This window comes from Tarenaya hassleriana, unplaced genomic scaffold, assembly GCF_000463585.1.
Source record: "Tarenaya hassleriana unplaced genomic scaffold, ASM46358v1 Cleome2, whole genome shotgun sequence".
Taxonomy (NCBI): domain Eukaryota; kingdom Viridiplantae; phylum Streptophyta; class Magnoliopsida; order Brassicales; family Cleomaceae; genus Tarenaya; species Tarenaya hassleriana.
Window position 1 is genome coordinate 2,726,401 of NW_010965372.1, and position 20,325 is coordinate 2,746,725.

The 20,325-nt window shown below is 37.9% G+C and overlaps 7 protein-coding genes across 7 annotated transcripts in view; 4 read left to right on the forward strand and 3 right to left on the reverse strand.

The window, feature by feature from the left end:
- LOC104811878 (probable aminotransferase TAT2) overlaps positions 1-2,078 on the forward strand; it is a 6,023-nt gene extending 3,945 nt beyond the window's left edge. Inside the window, exons 5-8 of the mRNA XM_010538733.2 lie at positions 1-49; positions 136-291; positions 389-482; positions 1,665-2,078. Coding sequence (XP_010537035.1) covers positions 1-49; positions 136-291; positions 389-482; positions 1,665-1,801 — 436 coding nt within the window. The 3' untranslated portion in view covers positions 1,802-2,078. The remainder of the gene's footprint in view (positions 50-135; positions 292-388; positions 483-1,664) is intronic.
- A 457-nt stretch (positions 2,079-2,535) lies between these two features.
- On the forward strand, positions 2,536-4,300 carry LOC104811880 (homeobox-leucine zipper protein ATHB-52). The gene is made up of 2 exons (XM_010538735.2): positions 2,536-2,793; positions 3,470-4,300. Exon 2 carries the CDS (start codon positions 3,482-3,484, stop codon positions 3,977-3,979), a length of 498 nt encoding a protein of 165 aa, XP_010537037.1. The 5' UTR covers positions 2,536-2,793; positions 3,470-3,481; the 3' UTR covers positions 3,980-4,300.
- A 9-nt stretch (positions 4,301-4,309) lies between these two features.
- Positions 4,310-5,854, reverse strand: LOC104811879 (UDP-glycosyltransferase 79B6-like). Its single transcript, XM_010538734.2, has one exon. It carries the CDS (start codon positions 5,700-5,702, stop codon positions 4,317-4,319), a length of 1,386 nt encoding a protein of 461 aa, XP_010537036.1. The 5' UTR covers positions 5,703-5,854; the 3' UTR covers positions 4,310-4,316.
- A 446-nt stretch (positions 5,855-6,300) lies between these two features.
- Positions 6,301-9,357, forward strand: LOC104811882 (homogentisate 1,2-dioxygenase). Its single transcript, XM_010538736.1, has 9 exons — positions 6,301-6,603; positions 6,984-7,214; positions 7,473-7,552; positions 7,740-7,907; positions 8,047-8,222; positions 8,310-8,379; positions 8,496-8,650; positions 8,784-8,867; positions 8,970-9,357. The coding sequence occupies exons 1-9, from the start codon at positions 6,422-6,424 to the stop codon at positions 9,198-9,200; spliced, it is 1,377 nt and encodes a 458-aa protein (XP_010537038.1). The 5' UTR covers positions 6,301-6,421; the 3' UTR covers positions 9,201-9,357.
- Positions 9,358-9,679: 322 nt separating this feature from the next.
- LOC104811883 lies at positions 9,680-10,780 on the reverse strand. Its single transcript, XM_010538737.1, has 2 exons — positions 10,545-10,780; positions 9,680-9,908 (listed from the first exon to the last, which is right to left on the reverse strand). Exons 1-2 carry the CDS (start codon positions 10,650-10,652, stop codon positions 9,771-9,773), a joined length of 246 nt encoding a protein of 81 aa, XP_010537039.1. The 5' UTR covers positions 10,653-10,780; the 3' UTR covers positions 9,680-9,770.
- A 291-nt stretch (positions 10,781-11,071) lies between these two features.
- LOC104811884 (stomatin-like protein 2, mitochondrial) lies at positions 11,072-14,090 on the reverse strand. Its single transcript, XM_010538738.2, has 9 exons — positions 13,870-14,090; positions 13,482-13,725; positions 13,244-13,393; positions 12,791-12,848; positions 12,598-12,690; positions 12,293-12,391; positions 12,070-12,161; positions 11,758-11,817; positions 11,072-11,613 (listed from the first exon to the last, which is right to left on the reverse strand). Exons 1-9 carry the CDS (start codon positions 14,025-14,027, stop codon positions 11,344-11,346), a joined length of 1,224 nt encoding a protein of 407 aa, XP_010537040.1. The 5' UTR covers positions 14,028-14,090; the 3' UTR covers positions 11,072-11,343.
- A 289-nt stretch (positions 14,091-14,379) lies between these two features.
- LOC104811885 (IAA-amino acid hydrolase ILR1-like 3) lies at positions 14,380-16,833 on the forward strand. Its single transcript, XM_010538740.2, has 5 exons — positions 14,380-14,920; positions 14,994-15,119; positions 15,378-15,692; positions 15,952-16,080; positions 16,319-16,833. Exons 1-5 carry the CDS (start codon positions 14,576-14,578, stop codon positions 16,703-16,705), a joined length of 1,302 nt encoding a protein of 433 aa, XP_010537042.1. The 5' UTR covers positions 14,380-14,575; the 3' UTR covers positions 16,706-16,833.
- The last annotated feature ends 3,492 nt before the right edge of the window (positions 16,834-20,325 follow it).

Below are 20,325 nucleotides of genomic sequence, written 5' to 3' on the forward strand. Positions count from 1 at the left end.
GTTCAAGAAATACTTTGATATTCTTGGAGGACCAGCGACATTCATTCAGGTACTCAGATTTGGAACATGACTGTCATATTTCTTGCTTCTGTTCTTCCCAATTGATGATTTGCGTCATGTTTCTTGGTCTGGAAGGCTGCGGTTCCGACCATTCTTGAACAGACGGACGAGCTTTTCTTCAAGAAGACGTTGAACACACTGAAAAACTCGTCGGTTATTTGTTACGAACGGATCAAGGAAATTCCTTGCATCGACTGCGCGCACAGACCAGAGGGGTCTATGGCTATGATGGTGAGCCAAAGATCCGCAATATTCGTTGTTCTTTCTGATCTGTTTATAAACTTTTGCAACTGCGAAACTTAGTATACGTTCTTGTTTTCGCAAAAAGGTTAAACTGAATCTGGAATTGCTCGAAGACATAAGCGACGACATCGACTTCTGCTTCAAGCTCGCCCGAGAGGAATCGGTTATCATTCTTCCTGGTTAGTAGATCCATCTGCATATATATAAACTCTGTCCCTAGCAAATTGGCGTATATAACACTAACATATAAACACAACCAAAATCTATGCTCAAGATCAAACCTAGAAGTAGGTTTGAAAAAAAAAATAATCTAAATTTCGTGTCTCCAAACATGATGTGAGATGAGATCTCATATGAACACCAATATACCAATTTGTTGCAACCCGTTACAATCAATTTCCAAATTGTAAAACTACCAAACCAATTCCTAGTATTTTTTATATCTTTAGTTTTTATGTATTACTCCCTCCATTTAAGCTTAGATAAATTTTCGGTATTAGACACACATATTAAAAGAAAAAAATATTTTGTCTAAAATACCCTTATTAATTACTCTTATCAATGATTGAATATGTATTATCAATATCTTTTCCAATAAATCAACAAATTAATTCTTCTTCTTAATAAACTTTAAAAAAACATTATTTTGTGTTTTTAATTTTTTTTCCCGTAAAAATTCAAATTTGGAGTCAATTCTATAAGATTAATCTACTTAAATATTTTGAATTTGAGCCAAAACAACAAAACTACAAACATCAAATGTCTATTAGAGTATGAAATTTGATTAACTATAAATTTTCAGAATTTCTTCGATTTCATCTTGATATCTTGTTTGGATTTTGAAAAATGATAAGTTTGGTGAAGTATAAAATTATTTGAAATTTAGTTTTTTTAATGTAATTTATACAAGAGTTAAATAAGATAAAAAAAAAGTAAACGTAGTTAATTGTTGAATAATTATTAGAGTATAAAAATAGAAAAATGCTTAAAATTATTATACTTGTAGAATATTTGACTGTTATTAATAAAGGACAAATTTGGAAAAAAAAAATATTAAAAAATACATTGGAAATATGAAAACTTCAGTTATTTTAAAACAAAAAATTATTCTAAAACATCATCTAAACTTAAACGAATGGAGTATACTGCATACAAATCTATTCATTCCTCTCTTGAAATTTCGGATTTCGATTGGTTTAATAAAAAAGATTTTAACTCATATACTCTGTAATATTTTATTTTAAAAAAATCGATTTTTGTTATTTTAAACTTTGTGTTCCACATATCAAACAAGTATTAGAAAGATTTTATTTGTGTTTGGGTATATATCACTCTTATGTCACCGGTGTGGTGAACCGTAGGAACGGCGGTGGGGCTGAAGAATTGGCTGAGGATAACGTTCGCGGCTGACCAATCTTCTCTCGAGGAAGCGTTCAACCGAATCAAGTGTTTCTATCTCCGACACTCCGACCAAACCCACAACATCTTGGAATTCTGATCTCTAATTTACCAAGCGTGTATGCTATGAAATTTATGGTTGGATTTATTAAAAAGAAATGGTTAGTATCATTATAAGATATTTAAATAAATCCATCTTGAAGAGGGCCCAAAAGGGTCGGAAAAGTCTTCACGGTTCGAGGGGGAGGTGCATGAACATGAAGATGTGACTTGTGAGAGATAACCACCGAATCAAGAGAGGCGTGGATGTGTAGCTCTTCGAGCGGACATATTATATACGATCCAATGAATGGAACATCACATTTTTCTCATTTTAATAACGGATGCATAATTAGCCCTAGTTTTTATTCCGTAGCAAATGGACCATCTAGTAATTGATTCCTGTAACGAGTTGGGTAGGCTAAGGAAGTATATGATTGGACGTACATAAAATCTTAAACATGAAGCATGGTATATATGAAAGAAGAGAGGATATGAGAAGCTGATTTAATTATAATATTTCTAACACTTTGGATCAGGGGTACGTTTCGGTATTCTTTTCGGGTTCGGATTGAAAATAGTTCGGTTCGATTCTTTCGATTTTATAAATATATAAGTACCAATCGATTATTATATTATATTCGGTTCAGTTCTGGTTTTTATTAAAAAATTAGATTTTTTTAAAAAAAATTGGCTTTTTAGATTCTTTTAAATTTCGTTTCGATTCGATTCGATTTTAAAAAATTCGATTTTTCTAAAATTAATATCGTTTAGAAATTTTGAACAGTTCAAATTAAAAATACCATATTTTTTTATTCAATAAGATTTGGATAATATATTTTACTTTAGTGGTACGACCAACCCACGTGAATGCATGCATGTATTTAAAGAAAAGGCTTGCTAATCGAATAGTTAATAAATTAATTAATTTAGATGTTTAATATGCTTTAATATTATTTGTTTTTCATTTTGAGCAGTTGGCTGGGTCGGGGGCCCTACAGTGTCGTTCCCGAATAGACTGTCCTCCTACCTTGACTCTCTATTTATATATATGTACGTTTTGAAATTATATTAAACCAAATGTAGAAATCAGAAAAATTACATTTTAAATCTTGGAACCTTTGGTTGACAGTTAACCAAAAATGTCCGAACATCATCGTATTATTCAAGTAACATGTTTCACAGCCAATTCATAACATTAGGATTTGGTATTCCTTGCTCGAATCGTATTTCGAAGATGTGAATGCAATAAGAAAGCATGCTTTTATATATATATATATATGTGTGTGTGTGTGTGTCATTAGGTTTATTGATATTTCATATATGATGATCTGATTAATTGTAGGAAACATAATTTTATTCACGAGTAAAACATAACAGGAATTATAGGCATGGCCATGAGAAACTTGTAGGAGCTTGAATCCGGGACTGGGTATGATTACGAAATTATCCATTCATGCATCAAATCAAATCCAATATATATATAATATATGGTTTAATAGTGACTTATTGACTATTTTTATATCGGTCGAATACGGACATATCCCAATTAAGAATCGAAAACATATCCCATTTTGGATGAGTTGAACTCAAGTTTGATCTTCCATAAAAGGACAAAAGAATGATAAAAAAAAATAATCAAACAGAAAAATCCGACGTGTTATGTCCTGAATGTACGTATATATATATATATATATAGCTGCAACGTTCTATCTTCCTTGTGAAACAGCAAGAACCAAACATGGAGAAGCCCCAAACACAAACCAGAAACAGGAAAAAGAGACTGACACAAGGGCAAATCAGTGTGTTGGAGAAGAGTTTCGTGATGAACAAGAAACTGGAGCCGGAGCTTAAGCATCAACTGGCCAGCCAGTTGGGTTTGCCACCGAGACAAGTCGCTGTCTGGTTCCAGAATAAACGGGCAAGGTGCAAGACCCAGACCCTCGAGCTCCAGCACGGAGCCATCATGGAGAAGCTCGAAGCCGCTCTGGCCGACAAGAGAAGGCTTGAACGTGAGGTTAAGTTTCTGCAAGAAGAGCTGAGGAAATCGAGGGATCAACTCTCGAGGCCGATGACGAAAAACGGCCATCTTGATCATCGAACCGCTTCTCCGGTGGATGATTCTAACTGTTCGGGTGATTGTTTCGCCGGTAATGATCATCAGGTCATGGGGTTGGACGAGCTTTACGCTTGTTTGATCACCAGTGGACATGGATCTACTTCAGCCTCATGGATTTGACCGAACCGGGACAAGATTTTGGTTCTTGTCTCAGTTATGTTTCATGATGTTCTTTCAGTTGTCCTTCTGAGTCATGTCAGAAGAGATTTATCATCTGGAACTAAAGTCCTTTGATAGATCTGTAGTTTGTGTGAACAAAACCCTTTCTTCATTCACTGCTCGTATAGGAGATTCCACGTTGTGAAACACGAGCTGGAAACCATCGATATACGATTGCGTTGTTGTTCATAGGTATTGATGTATTTCTCTGATTCTACGACATAGAGTAGCTGAATGTATTGGTGAAAACCCTAGATATGTCAATGTGGAAACCAGAAACAAAAGGGAAAAAAACGCATCAAGAGGAGTTTGTATGAACTAGATTCTGCAATTCTTCCACAAAGTTGTCGACATAACAGCTCGTTAACCCGGGACTAACCAAAGTCTCCTTCAACATCTGGCGATTCTTCCTCAGAAAGGTCCCGGTCTCGCTGTCTTTATCCACCACAGATGCAATGGCATGGCTCAAGCTCTCTTTCGAGAACCATCCTGTCTTGTCCCTATGAACTTCGACTGCAACCTTGAGTTCCTCGGCCATCAATCTGGTGTTGAGGATTTGATCACCTAAATGCGGGATCAATACTATCTGAGAATCACTCATCAGAGATTCCCACATCGATCCAAACCCGCAGTGGCTGACGAAGCAACCGACTGATGGGTGAGACAATATCAATGGTTGCTGAATCCATCCTCCATAAATAACCCCTCGGTCCTTTACTCGTTCCTCGAACCCTTTTGGAAATGCTTCTTGAATCGCTGACGTGCCATTTGGCGGCTTTAACACTGCCAGAAACGGTAAACCCGTCAGCTCCAAACCTAGACAGAGTTCTTGGAACTGATCTTTTTCAAGAATGATTTGGCTGCCCAACGCACAGAACACCACAGAACCGGGCTCGAACACACTTAGCCAGTTACTCCATCTGTCTTCCAGTGGTTTTGTCTTGTCTGGATCAGGTAGCATTGGACCTGTCAAAAGGACCTTCTTCTGGTACTGGCTTTCGATATATTCGCAGAATTTCCGTTCGAGTTCTTTGTATGTCCTTAAACATATGGCATCGCATTTCGTGAGAGCCATAATGACCCGCTCGTAAAACGTTGTTCCATCCCCGAACGGAAGCGAGAGAAACAACAAGGTGCGAGCCTCGTGCCTGTAGAATACAACCTTGGAGGAAGGATATCCAGGCGGAGGAATGACCAGTTCATCCTCCGTTTTCGGCCCATCTCTCGAACTAATGAGGCCAGGGACAAGCGAAATAGCTACCGTCGCAGCAGAAACCGTTACATAACACACAGTCTTGACGCCAATCCGCTGGGCGATTTCTGGAATCCAGTGAGCAAAATCGTAAAAGATCAAATCGGGTTTCAGAGCATGAACCCTAGCTTCAACTTGATCGCGTGTTAGATCCATTGCCGAAGCTAGAGAACTGGAAAGAGAAATAGGAATGTCTGAGGCTGTCTCTGCACCTGCAGGAAGGTCATTGACAGATGGAACACTAACCAGATTAAAAGAAATGCTTTCTGGGTGTAGATTGAGGTTTTCCAACTGTTCCTGAGCTTTCTTGGGCAACAAGTAAGTTACTTTGTGACCCTTTTCTGCTAATTTGTTGGCGAGATGAAGGAATGGAGTCATATGACCAAATGCAAACCACGGAAACATAAGAACATGAATCTTGGAACCGCCCATTTGTTCTTCCTCTGGCTCTTAGCAATAATGCCTTAATGTTTTCCTTCTTTCTTACTTTGTTGTTGTCGGATTCTTATGTAATCCGTCTGTGGAGGAACTGAATTACCGGACAAGACGACTATTGAAAGTTGAATGATTCTTGAGGTTGTTACTTTGTGACCCTCCGATACAAATATAAATTTCTGAAGTTATTTCTCCTTACAAAAAAAAAAGTATATTTATGCTTTGTTTATATGTATCGGTGTATGCAGAATGACCGGTGGTTACGGAGTGTAAACACGTGTGGGCCCGAATTTTCGTTTATGGGCCCAGGATCAGTGAAAATGGGTCCTATGGCCTATTTTAATTTAAGCCCATAATCCGTGAAGGCACTTTTGATAAAAGCCCAATATTCCAAATAGCCAATTCATTTGCTCTAATGGGTTCAAATGGGCCATTTAAATTGAAGTATAAGGGCCTAAATGGACACATCTCTAAACTTAAATGGGCTTTTAAGCCCATGTAGTTTAAGCCCAATTAGTATAAGTGGCCCGCTATGATCCATTATTAAAGAGACCAATGACCCAACGTATCAATTACGTCGAAGGAATTTGAAACCCAGACGTAAAGGCCTCCCGATCGCGACGCCACGTCAGCTCACTCCACTGCGTGCGCACGCATGTATCGGTGTATATATCGTCGTCCACATCCTTCCCACTTGATCCGGTGAAAGCGAAGCCATGGGAGAGAAAGTGGAAGAATTGGAGTACCAATCGGGATTCGGGAACCACTTCTCGTCGGAGGCGATCGCCGGAGCACTGCCGCATGGACAGAACAGCCCTCTGGTTTGTCCGTACGGCCTCTATGCCGAGCAGATCTCCGGCACCTCCTTCACTTCCCCTAGGAAGCTCAATCAGAGAAGGTACTCACTGATTTGTGTTTTTTTTTTCTGTCTCACTTTTTTATTTATCTTTGGTTTTGTCAATTGCTTCGATTTAGAGCATGTTTATCATTTGTAAAATATTTCTCGTTTTGGAAAATTTAAGATAAACCTTAAATGGATTCGTCTTGTGTTTGAGTCATGAAAAAATTACGCAAACAAATTAGCACCTGTTGCGTATTCTTCTTTCCAATAGTTATGACTATTCCATAAATATATATTCATCAGGATTCATCAAACTTCTTTTAGCAGAAGCCTCTGGTTCTTGTAGCTGCGTTTAGATTTCACGTTGTGTCGTGATGGGTATTCCCAAGTATCTATCTTTTTGCTGATGGAAGGAAATTTGTGAATGTGTATTGTAGTTGGTTGTATAGGATCAAACCATCAGTGACACATGAACCATTTAAGCCACGAGTCCCGGCTCATGAGAAGCTTGTGAGTGAATTCGACGGGTCGAATAGTCGAACGAATCCGACTCAGTTGCGGTGGAGGCCTGTAGATATTCCGGATTCACCAACTGACTTCGTTGATGGGTTATTCACCATTTGTGGAGCTGGGAGCTCGTTTCTTCGTCATGGCTTCGCCATTCACATGTAAGTAATATTACCTTTCTTCTCTTTGGACCCTTTTGTTTGTACACAAAATGTCGGTATGATGATTGGCTTTCGGTTTTGGCGACTACACTTTTATGGAGATTGGAAAGGAGAAAAACTATGATATTGTAGTTTTCTTGGCCTTTCTTCAGTTCTTACTTCATAGTAAGGGTTCAGAATCAAGGTGCCTTTAGCTTTGTGTGGTAAAAAGTTTTTCCCCGTGATAGAGAAGAGAAGTAAAGATCATTCTTTGTGAAGGTATGCTGCTAACAAAGGAATGGAAGATTGCGCCTTGTGCAATGCAGATGGTGACTTCTTGCTAGTTCCCCAGTCAGGAAGTAAGTAATTCTATGCCTGTTCTTTAAAATCTTTGTAATATGCCTTAGTGTCAAGATTGGTGATTCGTCGTTCGAAATACAAGTTTATCTGTTGGGGAGGAATTGGATGTGTAACACTGTTTTGTACCGTGAAAATTCTGCTGAATAGATTTGAAAGTCAGCATCTGATATTTCGATGGATGTGTAGGGTTATGGATCGAAACAGAGTGTGGAAGACTATTGGTCAGTCCTGGTGAAATCGCCGTTATACCTCAAGGATTCCGTTTTTCCATAGGTCTACCAGATGGAAAGTCCCGTGGTTATGTCGCTGAGGTCTTTGGAACTCATTTTCAGCTCCCTGATCTTGGGCCAATAGGTGATTGAGAATATGATTTCACTTTGCATTCAGAAAAGATACACACTCATATATATATGTATACATGTGTGTGTGTATATTTGCCAGTGAACATATCCTGAGAGAGCCGAGTAGGAATCTTACTTTTGGATGTGAGCAGGTGCCAATGGTCTTGCTGCTGCGAGAGATTTTCTTGCACCAACAGCATGGTTTGAAGATGGACTCAGACCTTCATACACTATTATTCAGAAGTTCGGCGGTGAACTTTTTACTGCAAAGCAAGATTTCTCTCCGTTTAACGTGGTTGCTTGGCATGGAAATTACGTGCCTTATAAGGTGATTATAACTTACAATCAACGCCAGGGTTTAACGTAATCTTTTTTTAAAATTTAACAAATAGGGTTTATGATTTTGTTTTTGCAGTATGGTCTACAGAAGTTCTGCCCTTATAATACTGTCCTGATAGATCATGGGGATCCATCAATAAACACAGGTATGTAGTGTTTTCGAGTAGTTTCTAATCGAGCTGTTGTTTCTGTTTTCTTGGTTTCTCGGGTTCTGTACTGATTCCTGTGAAACGTATAATGCCTGATCGGGGTTATATTTCAGTTCTTACAGCACCAACAGATAAACCCGGGGTTGCATTGCTCGATTTTGTCATTTTTCCTCCCCGATGGTTGGTTGCGGAACATACATTTCGTCCGCCTTATTATCATCGTAATTGCATGAGTGAGTTTATGGGCTTAATCTATGGTTCATACGAGGTAACGACCTGTATCTAACTGATACATTCTCTCATAGGATAGAAAAAAAAAACATTCACAGAGAATCTAACAGATTACATGTATGCTCTACCTTTTCGGGTTTTTGTTTCTTCTTTCCTACGAAATCCCGTAGGCAAAAGTTGGAGGCTTTGTCCCTGGCGGTGCAAGTCTTCACAACTGCATGACACCACATGGTCCGGACACGACAACATACGAGGTTTTCCGATCTGGGTTTCTTTCTTTTTTCATCTACATCATCACATCTAAAGCTTGCCATTGTAATCTGATGAGACGTTAACAACCTTTTTCGAGGAGTTAGGCTACAATTGCTCGAGCAAACGAGATGGTTCCTTCTAAGATAACCGATACAATGGCGTTCATGTTCGAGTCATCGTTGATCCCCAGAGTCTGCAACTGGGCGCTCGAGTCGCCGGTCCTGGACCATGACTATTACCAATGCTGGATCGGCCTCAAGTCCCATTTCTCACGCCTAGGCATCGATGATGAGGTAACCGATGACGGTGTACACAAACAGGGGAAAGCACTGTGAGTGTGGAACACAAGTCTTTTGTCTGAATCTTGTTTTATACATAATGTTGATGCAATAATTTGTTTGTGTATATATGGATAGATAGTGATGTACTTTGTAAGAGGCTTACCTGTAAGAATATATGCAATAAAGAGGTAACCCATCCAAAAGTAACATATCCACTACTTCGCACCTGCAAAAAAAAAAAACAAAAAAAAAAAAAAAAAAAAAAAAAAAAAAAAAGCTTCACCATTTCATATTTTTAGATCCCTTGTTTTACAAAGACTCTGCCTTTAATCCCATCAAAGATTTGTTTTTTTTTTCTTTTTGAAGCCATGCCCTCAAATTAGTCTTATGACACATTCCAAAGATACGGTCCGCAAAATCTGCAATGATTCTGTCATGTTTTATTTCACCTCGTACTAGTGTTGGGGTGAATAGATAGATTGAAGACGTGGCATTTGCACACGCTTTATGGAGTTTGAAAGAGAGATCCACAATTGTTTTAATCATAAAAATCACATACTTTATAAATGGCGATACGACACGATGGGCATACACATACAAGAAATGTTTAGAAAGAAATGAGAATCAGAGAGTGACGAGAGGTGCATCGTCTTTGGGTGGCTCAGTGGATTCCACGTTCACTTCTTCAGGCTTGGCTGCTTCCTCTTCCTTGGCCTCAGCTTCATCCTCTTTCTTCTCAGCAACAGCTTCCTCTCCCTTCTCCTGCCATTTCGCCAAAACAAACATCAACATCACTAACGCTTTATTCTCAAATTATTTGGGGTCGACTGTATGAGTTATTCGTTTCCACTCATTTCGGTTTTGAACTAACTCAAAACCGAAACGATTCCAAAACATTTCCTATTATATATAAGATAAGCTATTCCAAATCGCTATTGTATTGCCCCAAATGTTGTATCCGATGGACAAAGAATATATGTTCCTTCATGACGAGAGGAGTGGGGACGGACGAAAGAGTACACATCTGTTAGACTCCCATATCGGTTTCAGAGAGGGATTTGGAGCTTATGAGTGGAAGATTGACTCCAACTTATATATTGGTCCCAAATCCTTCTCTGAAACCGATTTAAAACTGATGTGGAACTCTAACAATGTCTCCTATGGATAACCCATTACCCCTACGCATCCGAATATTTTATTAGATATCCATAATTTGGATATTTGAAATCTACGAATAAGAGTATGGATATCAAATTATGAAATTCAAGACACAAGGTTATCGGTATAGGCAACTTTGAATATTTTTTTAAAAATACCGAACCCCTGTCTACCCTTATATGACGATGGTAAAAAAGGAAAAAAAGCAATCGGATCGTTAGGTAGAGAGATCCGTAAAACCTCGGGAACGGCCTCGGTCTCAACGTTTTTGGCCTCAACAGGAGGATCAGCAGGGGCGGATTCAGTGACGATGTCAGACTCCTTAGGTTTGCTCGCACAGCCTCCCATGGTTTCGGTTTCGAAAGGTTTTAAGAAAAATGCGACGAAAATGGGACGAGCTGTGGGGCGAAGGGGCCTGTCGTTAAAAGATCTTTCTCTGTGTATATTTTATTCGAAGAGGCTGAGCGAATGCAGAAGATGGCAAAGAGGAGGTTTAAATAACAAAACGTCGGAGAGAGGACAGAGGCTATTCTATTCATGGTAAGTTTGGTAATGTCCCCAAACATCCCCATTGGAGACAACCTGGTCTTCTCATTTTCTCTGACATAAGCTCCACCATTCATTCTTCTTCCATTGTCTCTGCTTTCTCTTTGGAGGATCTTCTTGTAAACCTTTGCTACCGTCAAGACCGGTTAGAGAAATAATATCAAATTGAACCGAAGGCCCTAATCCGGAACTTCAGATCATCATCCGTGGAATACAATATATAACACGATCAATGAACCAAAGCGGTCCAAATATCGATTCATTATGTACCGCCCGATTATCATATGCCATGCAGCGGAATTAAGGAGTGCAAGAGCAAAAGACAATGTTTCAGACCATATACCTGACGAAAGTTGGAGCTCGATTTGCAGAATGGCAATGTTCAAAAAGCTCTTGGCAAAGAAAAGTTTTGAGTCTTACATTGGGAAAAGGCTCCCGGTTTCTTTCTTTTTTCTTTTTACCTGCATAAATGAATCATTATTCCCTTGTTCGGCTACCACGGCTCCTCCTTCGAGGGACGTTGAAGAGAGAATTGCGATTCCCCAAGGTGGTCTGGTTTAGCTAATCCTCTAGTGGATGAGCCTTGGTTCTTAGATTCTTCGGGTGAATGTTTGTCGACAATGTCCCCCGAGGATTCTACCATTGCGCTTTCCTGGTAGCTGCCATTGGTACCATTGTTGACGAGGCTTTTGTACATCGTTAAAGCTTGTGCAATCATGTTAGCAGGGTTGGCAGCAGTACTCGGAAGCAACAGTGTTGTCCCCTAACCGAAAATACCATGGATTAGAAAAAATCTGATAATCTAAGAGAAGTGGTTATTATAATGAGACATGCAAGATAGATGCAAGGGATGATATACTATACTCGAATCGGTATGTGCTATAAATATTAAATAATAATTGTTTACCTCCTTGGCAATGTTGCCGAAGGCAGTAATGTATTGCTCTGCAACTCTTAGGCTGGCTGCCTGAAAAATTGCACCACGATGAAACATAAACCCGCATTTTGATGAGCAAAACTTAACAAATTAGAATCAGTGCCACAATTAAAAACAAACGCATCTAATAATGGGTAAGAAGCTACAGGAGCGTTATCTAGAGAGGACTTTTGGAAGTAGCATTTTAGTAGTAGACCGAATGTATTGGTTGTTGAAATAAAACCAGGTAGAGTTGAAGAAATAAACGATAAGGAAACAATTAGAAATTTGTGTGAAACTCACCTCTACTCCCCCTGTTGCCTTGAGGGAGCCGGATAGCAATGCAAGCCCCTTGGCAGTTGCTTGTGCTTTAGCCAATATTGCTTCTGCTTCACCTGAAAACAAAAGGATAATATATATAAAGAAACCATGAAATAGCTCCGACCATGTAAAGCATTAAGACTGAAACTAGCTGTCACTTGTTAATAAACTCAGTTCTCCTTGTCAATCTTAATTGCTCACTAACCTAGCGCTCGATTGACCTGGTCCATCTTTGCAGCTTCTGATTCCAGGATTACAGCATTTTTCTTACCATCTGCAATATTGATATTGGCTTGCCTCTCTCCTGTTAAACATGGGTAAGACCATTATTACATACATATAAATTGCGTTATGGTTATCCAAATACAAGAAAGAAACAGAAACAGAAAACTTTGGAAGTAACAACCAAGGATATCTTGAATATGAACAACTTAAACAACAAGTATACACTCCAACCTCAGAGAGTTCCCATTTTCAAGAAAAACTTAAACAACTGATGGACAGAATTACCTTCAGATTCAAGGATCTGGGCTCTCTTTTTACGTTCAGCTTCAGCCTGCATTTCCATAGCAGCCCTAACTCCATGAGGGGGCATAATATCCCCTAAAAATACATCAATCAGAACGGGCAAAAAACGGCATCCATTTACACACAAGGTACGAGGGAACAAAAAGTTATGGAGAGAAATTACAAAGTGACTCACTTATCTCATATCGTAGACACTGAAGCCCCCAATCTTTTGCAGCAACATTGATTGCTTCCTGCAAGAATGACCTCGCATCAAAATATCCATCATCTCTTTTTCTCTTTCATGGTTTGAGATTTGGAACCAACACAACTCAACTTCTGATATCCAGCAAATCTACGATGACTAGATACCCAAAAGAAAAGCTTAAATATAACAAAGTTTTACCAGTTCAAATAAAGTAGAACCAAAACTCGTTGTCGGAAACTAGGCAATGAAAACAACTAACCGATTGAGCCACAGACCTAAGTAGGGAGAAAACACCAACAAACAGTACTAACCAAAACATTGAAGTATTATGGGTTTATCAATTCTTAAACACGAAAGCGAGAGAGCATATGGTGTGTAATTTAAAAGAGAAATCTGAGTCATCAAACTTTAAATGGAAAGGAAAAAGCGCGGAGAACAAACCACTATCTTCTCATTAAGAGTGTCCCTTTCTTCAAAAGTCTTGTCAAGCGTGATTTTACCAAGCTCACTACGCATTGTAGTCTGAGCTAGCTGTACGACCGCATATATAGGATTCTCAACCCCATAGGAAGCCAATTTAGGATCCACTATCTGCAAGAAGCCAATATCAATGGAAAAAATCAGTACAGACAAACAGTGGCCACCGAGCAACTGGTTCAGAGAAAGGAGGGAATACGACCTTAACATAGAGAACACCGTCAATGTGGATGCTAACATTATCTTTCGTGATGGCAGTCTGGTTCGGAATCGGAATGGCTTCTTCCTTGAGAGAATGGACGTAAGCAATGCGATCCACGAGGGGAATGAGGAAGTGAATCCCCGACGGCAACGTTTTCACGTACTTCCCAAACCGTTCGATCACGTATGCCTTTCTCTCCGGCACAATCCGGACCCCCCAGTTCACCGGTGGCGTTATCTGGAAACTACACAACATTCACGAATCACCCCATACATTAATACGTCAATCAGTATATCAAAATCCTAGTTCCTAGCTCGATTCACAAATGCAAACAGACAATCCAACAGATTTCACGGAGCAAAAAGAAAAAATCGAAAATGGGAATAACCTGTTGTTAAAGGGATAACCTCCAGAGCTGAAGCGGCGGACGGCGGCGAACGAGGATGAGAAGACCGGTGACGGAGCGGCATCGGAAGATTGGCGGAGGTATCGGAGAGACCTGACGGCGACCGAGCCGACGGATTTGGTACGGACGAGATGGTTCATCTTGGAATTGGAACCCTGAAACAGTGAAGAAGGCAAAAACCCCAAGGCAAATGGAGAAACCTCTGAAAGATCCAAGACTTAGTTCGGTTGTTCACGTCGTCAACGTGAGGCTCACGAAAATATTAATGGGCTTTTCAGCCCATTTGTAGGAGCGAGTAATAACAAGTAACACATATTAATGGGCCAAAGCCCAACATGCACAGACTATCGTTTGCTAATTGTTTATTACTATCATTACTTAAATTTGTTTGGGTACGTTATAACATTTTGGTAAGTCATTTTCATATTCTTTTTATTTCATTGCTACTGATTCAATGTATTTAATTTGAAATCGTTTTATTTATTCCATTACTAACCAGAAAATGCAAAAATAAATTACTAAGCTTTCTGAGCCAAAAGTGGGAGTCAAAAAGTCAAACTCCTTTGGATAGGACGGAAACAAGTCTCACGCCCGGAGCATATGTTTGCTCCGCCGCTACCAGCAACGACAGAATCGTGGAATCTCTTGTCGGGATTCGGGTTTTAGGGTTTTCTTGATCGGAATCGAGATGGGTACTCGCTCGATTGCTCCATATGTACCTCTCTCACTTCTGCTCTTCTGCTTTGTCCTAGCTACTGCTTCCGTCCATGGCGATCAAGGTTATGCCCGTGAGTTGTTAAGCGAAGCTTGGTCCGACAAAGACTGGTTGGTATCCGTGAGAAGACGAATCCATGAGAATCCCGAGCTGCTCTTCGAGTTACACGAGACAAGCGCGCTGATTCGCCGACAACTTGACGAACTGGGAGTTCCGTACACTTACCCGGTTGCCAAAACGGGTATTGTGGCTGAAATCGGGTCGGGTTCTCGGCCGGTTGTGGCTCTTCGGGCCGACATGGACGCGCTTCCCTTGGAAGTAAACTCAATATCTGTGTTGTTGCCTTTTTTGTTTTGAGTCTGTTGATTCCATTGCTGTTGGCAATGTGCAGGAACTGGTTGAATGGGATCATAAGAGCAAAATCGCCGGAAAAATGCATGCTTGTGGGCATGATTCGCACACTACCATGCTCCTCGGAGCTGCTAAATTGCTCAATAAACGCAAGCATTTACTCAATGTAAGTTTTTTTTTTTGTGATTATGTGTTCTTCTTATGCGACAAGACCAACAAAGTACATGTTCTGGATTGGTGGGATTAGTTTATGTAATAGATCTCGCAGATCTTAGAAAAGGGTTTGTTGTTAGCTAGAAAAGAAAGACCCTTGCACTGTTCTGTAATGTTAATGCTTTCGGTCCATTATGTTCTGATTGATACTTTATGTTTTAGGTTTGTGAATCAAAATTTTCTGAAATGCTGAACGGATTTCTTTTTTCAGGGGACGGTGAGACTTCTTTTCCAACCAGCCGAAGAGGGTGGAGCGGGGGCTCTTGACATGGTGAAAGAGGGTGCCCTCGGTGAAGCTGAAGCAATATTTGGTATGCACATCAACCCCGAGGAACCTACGGGAGAAATAAGTACAATCTCGGGCCCTGCCTTAGCAGCTACTACCGCTTTCAGAATCACAATCCATGGAAAATCTTCGCCTTCTTCTGATTCCTATTCTCATGTCGATCCGGTCTTGGCCGCATCATCTACCATCTTAGCTTTGCAGAATCTCATCTCCAGAGAAGCCGATCCCCTCCTTAGCCACGTATGTTATATTTTATATACAAGTTGATCTGCTTATGATGTGTGTAAAAAAAAGGACCAACCCACTTCGTATCCCCATCTAGTGGGGTGTTGGGGAAGGGAATGTATTAGGCCACATTACCCCTACATTTTAATGTAGAGAGGTGGATTCGAACCTGCGACCTCAGACCCCACGATAAATGGTTTTACCGCTGTGTATATATATATACCGAATATGACATATGTATATCATCTAAAATGTTTTCGTTTTTTGATGTTAGGTGCTGTCTGTTACTTTTGTAAAAGGGGCTACCAAGCTCGATACAGACCCGGCATATGTCGAATTTGGAGGAACTTTGAGGAGTCTTACGACCGATGGCTTGAACTGGTTGAAGCTCAGGTTGAAAGAGGTATGCAGCATCGGGAATTTCTTGATCGTATATCTTTTTTTTTCCTTCGAACGTCAAACTGATCTGTTCAAAAGTTTCGGAGTTTCATGCTTCTCGTTTCTACTTTCTCTGTTCTATAAAGCTGGTGCCGAGAGAACCTATTGGTATAACAACGTTCATCGGCTTTACAAGATATGGAATTTCTTGATCCCGTCCTAAATATACAAAAAAGTTTAATTATTTAGAGATCAATTAACAGGTTGTTGAAGGGCAAGCTGCCGTGCATAGATGTAACACACATGTAGATCTGCTCGAGAAAGAGCGTACACCATATCCTGCGGTAGTTAACGACAAAAGGCTACACGAGCACGCGAACAAGGTCTCGAAACTTCTGGTTGGACCCGAGAAGGTGAAACCGGGGAAGAAGGTAATGGCAGGAGAAGATTTCGCCTTCTACCAAGCACGGATACCGGGTTACTTTATCAGTATCGGCATCAAGAACGAAGAAATCGGGGCGATACATTCCCTTCACTCGCCTCACTTCTTCCTGGACGAGGATGTTCTTCCCACGGGATCGGCATTGTACGCTGCTCTCGCAGATATTTATCTGCAAGATCATCAGAATCGAACTGAGGTTTTACGCTGAAGAACTGTGGAGAAGTCTTAGCTTGTTATGTTAACTCTCGGCGTTCATTTCTCTCCTGTTCTTGTAACTTTTCACTCTGGGGTGAAAAATCAAATGATGAGAAAGGGTTTGGCTTTGGAACTGGTCCACCGATGGAGTTTTCACGTGGTGGGGCTTCTGACTTCTCGTGAGATGCTGTCCGACAAAATCTCGTACGGAGAAAGTGTGGTAATGACGAGATCAGTGCCTCGTCAATGTGTCTCCTTGCGTGTCCAACACCGTATGAACATTGCTGTTCATGAAAAAGAAGTTTCCCCCGTCACAGCTCTTGAACAAAAACATTAAAAAAAATCTTTCAAGAAAATGGATTTTTTAGATGAATATATATATAGATGTATATATATATATATATGTACGTATATAGCAAATAACCCACCTTTAATCTTGTGTTTAGATTAAGTAACCGATAATAATAATCTTATAAAAGCAGGTTTATAGAGTATAGCTTAGATCGGTTGGGTATATATGAGGGGTGTCAAATGAACCAACTCGACTTGGTTGGTCTCCACTCGTCATGAGCCGCCTCGTTTTAGACTCAACTCGCCAAGTTCGTTTTTCTAATGAATCAGAAAAATCTTGGCTAAATTCGTTGAATCATAAACATATAATATTTTTTATTTATATTTATTTACAATTTATAAAATTAATAGGATAAATTCTATTAAAATTTCTGAATTTGTAAAATAAAAATTACAACATCTTATAAGTTTGAGAATTATAATAAGATATTTTACAAGTTCGGGAATAAATTTGTTAAACGAAAAATTAGGAATCAGTTTTCTACCATTTTATAAGTTTAGAAATTTTAATATGATTCACATAAACAAATCCAAAAAATTTAACTGTAAATGGAAAAACTTCAATACCAAACACAATCTATTTTAATTGTAGATGAACTTCACTTTCATCTTCGAAAACAACAATAAAATATAACAAAATCATTCATAAGCTATAATCAATATCACTTATATTTAACAAAATCAGTAATAAGAAGAATAATAAGAAGAAGAAATCAGTAATAATATCATAGTATGTATAAATTATAATATAGATAATCTTGTGGAAATTTGCATATCTAATTATAAAGATGGCAAAAAAAATGGAAAACTAATGTGGATATACATTCTGTGCATGGCTGAGTGGGGCAGAATGGCGGATAATCAAATAGATGTGGGCGAACAAAGAGTCTCGAAGGCTCTTTCCTCTACCTTCTTGAAGGTTCTAAACACGTATTACGATGTTACACAGTATAATATATGGTCCATACATAAATGTATGTAGAGATTGGATGATAACGACTACACCACATGTACAGGACCATATATAGGACAAATTTAATTTGTCACAAGAATGATAAATAACACGATCATTCTTTGCTATTAAATAGGAATCTATTCCGTAAAGATGGACTGCTCCCCAAAAGAAAGGTTATTTACGGTATGGAAAAGATCCAACAAATCATTTAAATTTGGATAATTCAATTGGTGAAAGTTTCGACCCATGATATCTAATTATTTGAAAAACAATATTCAATAAATCACAAATCACAAGCATACAAAAGGTCTTGAGGCGAAATCGCCATATTTTTAAATTATAGAAAATTTACACTAGTACGTTTTATTTTCTATTTAAACTCGTTTAATTAATTAATAATAACTATCTAAGACTTGAAAGGCTTGAATGTTCAAACCTTAGTTGTTACTCATGAGAAGCTTTTCATTTATTTGGAAAGCCATGAAAAAAAGGTCTTCATCTCGAGGCCCCATTCCTTGTGGGTTACGTCTTGAATTATTAATTTCCTAAATTAGGATCACGTGCCCCGCATTGGATCTGTCGATGTACAGATTTAGAGTCCCTTTTTTTTGGTAATGATGTCAATTAGCAATCTCTAATCAACAATCTCTAACATTTTATATCACCAAAGTCTTTGCTACAGTTGAGACTTTCTTTTCACTGTTTCGTTAATCTTTGCCTCGTTGGTTGGAAAGTGAAAGTGCGAGGGGACACCGAAAATCTTGTTCATATCTTTCCCTTTGTTTTATATAAAATGGAATCGCAATAAACACCATTTATTGTATTTTTTTTATTTAATTTTATGTAAATAACAGTTACATATATATATATATGTCAAAATTTATGGAATAATGCATTATATATTAATGATAATGTAATTTAGTTCACTACAATTCTTAATTCATATCCTTATATCATAAAAAAAATATAAATCCAAAGAAAATATATCCAAACTGCATATAAAGTAAAACTCTTAACAATTTCCGATAATATAATATTTTAAATTAAATTAATTTAATCGAAATTAAATGTAAAAATGAAAAAATATAAAAATTGAATAAATATAATTATATAAAATAAAAAATATTAAATCTAAATATAGTCGTTTAAAAGACAATCGAAACTGGTCATGTTACACACACCATATCGCATTTCCCGATAGAGCTCGGCAATAAATTGTTATATTTATTTAAGATTGTTACAACTCATAGGTGTATCTCTTAATCTAATATCAATGATAAAATATGTATAATCTATGATTATATAACGTCGGCCTACATGTAAACGGATATCCATGGTCAGACATATCGTAAAGCCTAATCATACTAAGAAATTTTCAAATGAGTTAGGAGCGAACAAAATCTTGCACATGATTCGGATTCCAATCCTTGATAGATTAAAAAACAAACCACACAACTTCTCGTTCATTTTTAAAAAAGATATTTATTGTTTATTATATACTCTGTGAATGAATTTATGAAATGAATACGGTCTTATTATTATTGAACAACACACACAAAAAAAGAGTTATTTGATTGATTTTTTTAAAAGAGTTTAAATTGAGTTGAAATATTTTGTTATTAGAGTGTAGATTCCAGATCACAATTAAAAATTCGGCATTAATAAATTTTTCAGTTTCAAATATAACAAATTTTCTAATAATGTTTTATAAATTCATATAAAAATTCAAAATAAGTTATAAAATATTATTTTCTAAATCTTAAAACTTTACATTTTATTGTTTTTTGCATCTATTTTTAGTATAAGTTTTTTTAATTACAAAGTTAAAACATAGGGCAAAAATGGAGGTATCAAATACATAATATTTTGTATGAATTATTCCATAAAACTGTAAAAGTACTGCCGCTCACTTATCCATATTAATTGCATAAATTTTCAAGTTTTCTCAATTTACTAAAATAAGATGCGTTTAAAATCCATAAAAATCATTAATTATTTATTTCCAAATATAAGGACCAATACCTCTATACTCATGGACGCCACATATTTAACTCCTACACTTGGGTTTGAATATTAAAAAGAATATTAAATTATGATTTAAATCATTCAAGAGATTTCCAGCCTCAAACTCATAAAAATTTATTTTCTATTTAATTATTATTATTTTTTATGTCTACATCGTTTAGGAATGATATCATTACATATATATATATATGATAGATATTGTAGTTGACAAAAAAAAATCTGACAGTTCATATTTATCATTTTTTTTTCTTATATTATAAAAAAAAACAGAGCGTGTGAACTGGGCGTGAGATGCGAGTGAT

Excerpts from the sequence above, each read along its gene's own strand:
- LOC104811880 (XM_010538735.2), top strand. The coding sequence starts at position 3,482 with ATGGAGAAGCCCCAAACACAAACCAGAAACAGGAAAAAGAGACTGACA.
- LOC104811879 (XM_010538734.2), bottom strand. The coding sequence starts at position 5,702 with ATGGGCGGTTCCAAGATTCATGTTCTTATGTTTCCGTGGTTTGCATTT.
- LOC104811884 (XM_010538738.2), bottom strand. The coding sequence starts at position 14,027 with ATGAACCATCTCGTCCGTACCAAATCCGTCGGCTCGGTCGCCGTCAGG. Across the intron at positions 12,691-12,790 it reads GTGTCTACGATATGAGATAA|GGGATATTATGCCCCCTCAT; the intron begins GTGAGTCACTTT and ends ATGTATTTTTAG. Across the intron at positions 11,614-11,757 it reads TCGGCAACATTGCCAAGGAG|GGGACAACACTGTTGCTTCC; the intron begins GTAAACAATTAT and ends ATTTTCGGTTAG.
- LOC104811882 (XM_010538736.1), top strand. The coding sequence starts at position 6,422 with ATGGGAGAGAAAGTGGAAGAATTGGAGTACCAATCGGGATTCGGGAAC. Across the intron at positions 6,604-6,983 it reads AGGAAGCTCAATCAGAGAAG|TTGGTTGTATAGGATCAAAC; the intron begins GTACTCACTGAT and ends TGTGTATTGTAG. Across the intron at positions 8,868-8,969 it reads CGGACACGACAACATACGAG|GCTACAATTGCTCGAGCAAA; the intron begins GTTTTCCGATCT and ends TCGAGGAGTTAG.
- LOC104811885 (XM_010538740.2), top strand. The coding sequence starts at position 14,576 with ATGGGTACTCGCTCGATTGCTCCATATGTACCTCTCTCACTTCTGCTC. Across the intron at positions 15,120-15,377 it reads AACGCAAGCATTTACTCAAT|GGGACGGTGAGACTTCTTTT; the intron begins GTAAGTTTTTTT and ends TTCTTTTTTCAG. Across the intron at positions 15,693-15,951 it reads CCGATCCCCTCCTTAGCCAC|GTGCTGTCTGTTACTTTTGT; the intron begins GTATGTTATATT and ends TTTTGATGTTAG.
- LOC104811883 (XM_010538737.1), bottom strand. The coding sequence starts at position 10,652 with ATGGGAGGCTGTGCGAGCAAACCTAAGGAGTCTGACATCGTCACTGAA. Across the intron at positions 9,909-10,544 it reads AGACCGAGGCCGTTCCCGAG|GAGAAGGGAGAGGAAGCTGT; the intron begins GTTTTACGGATC and ends GCGAAATGGCAG.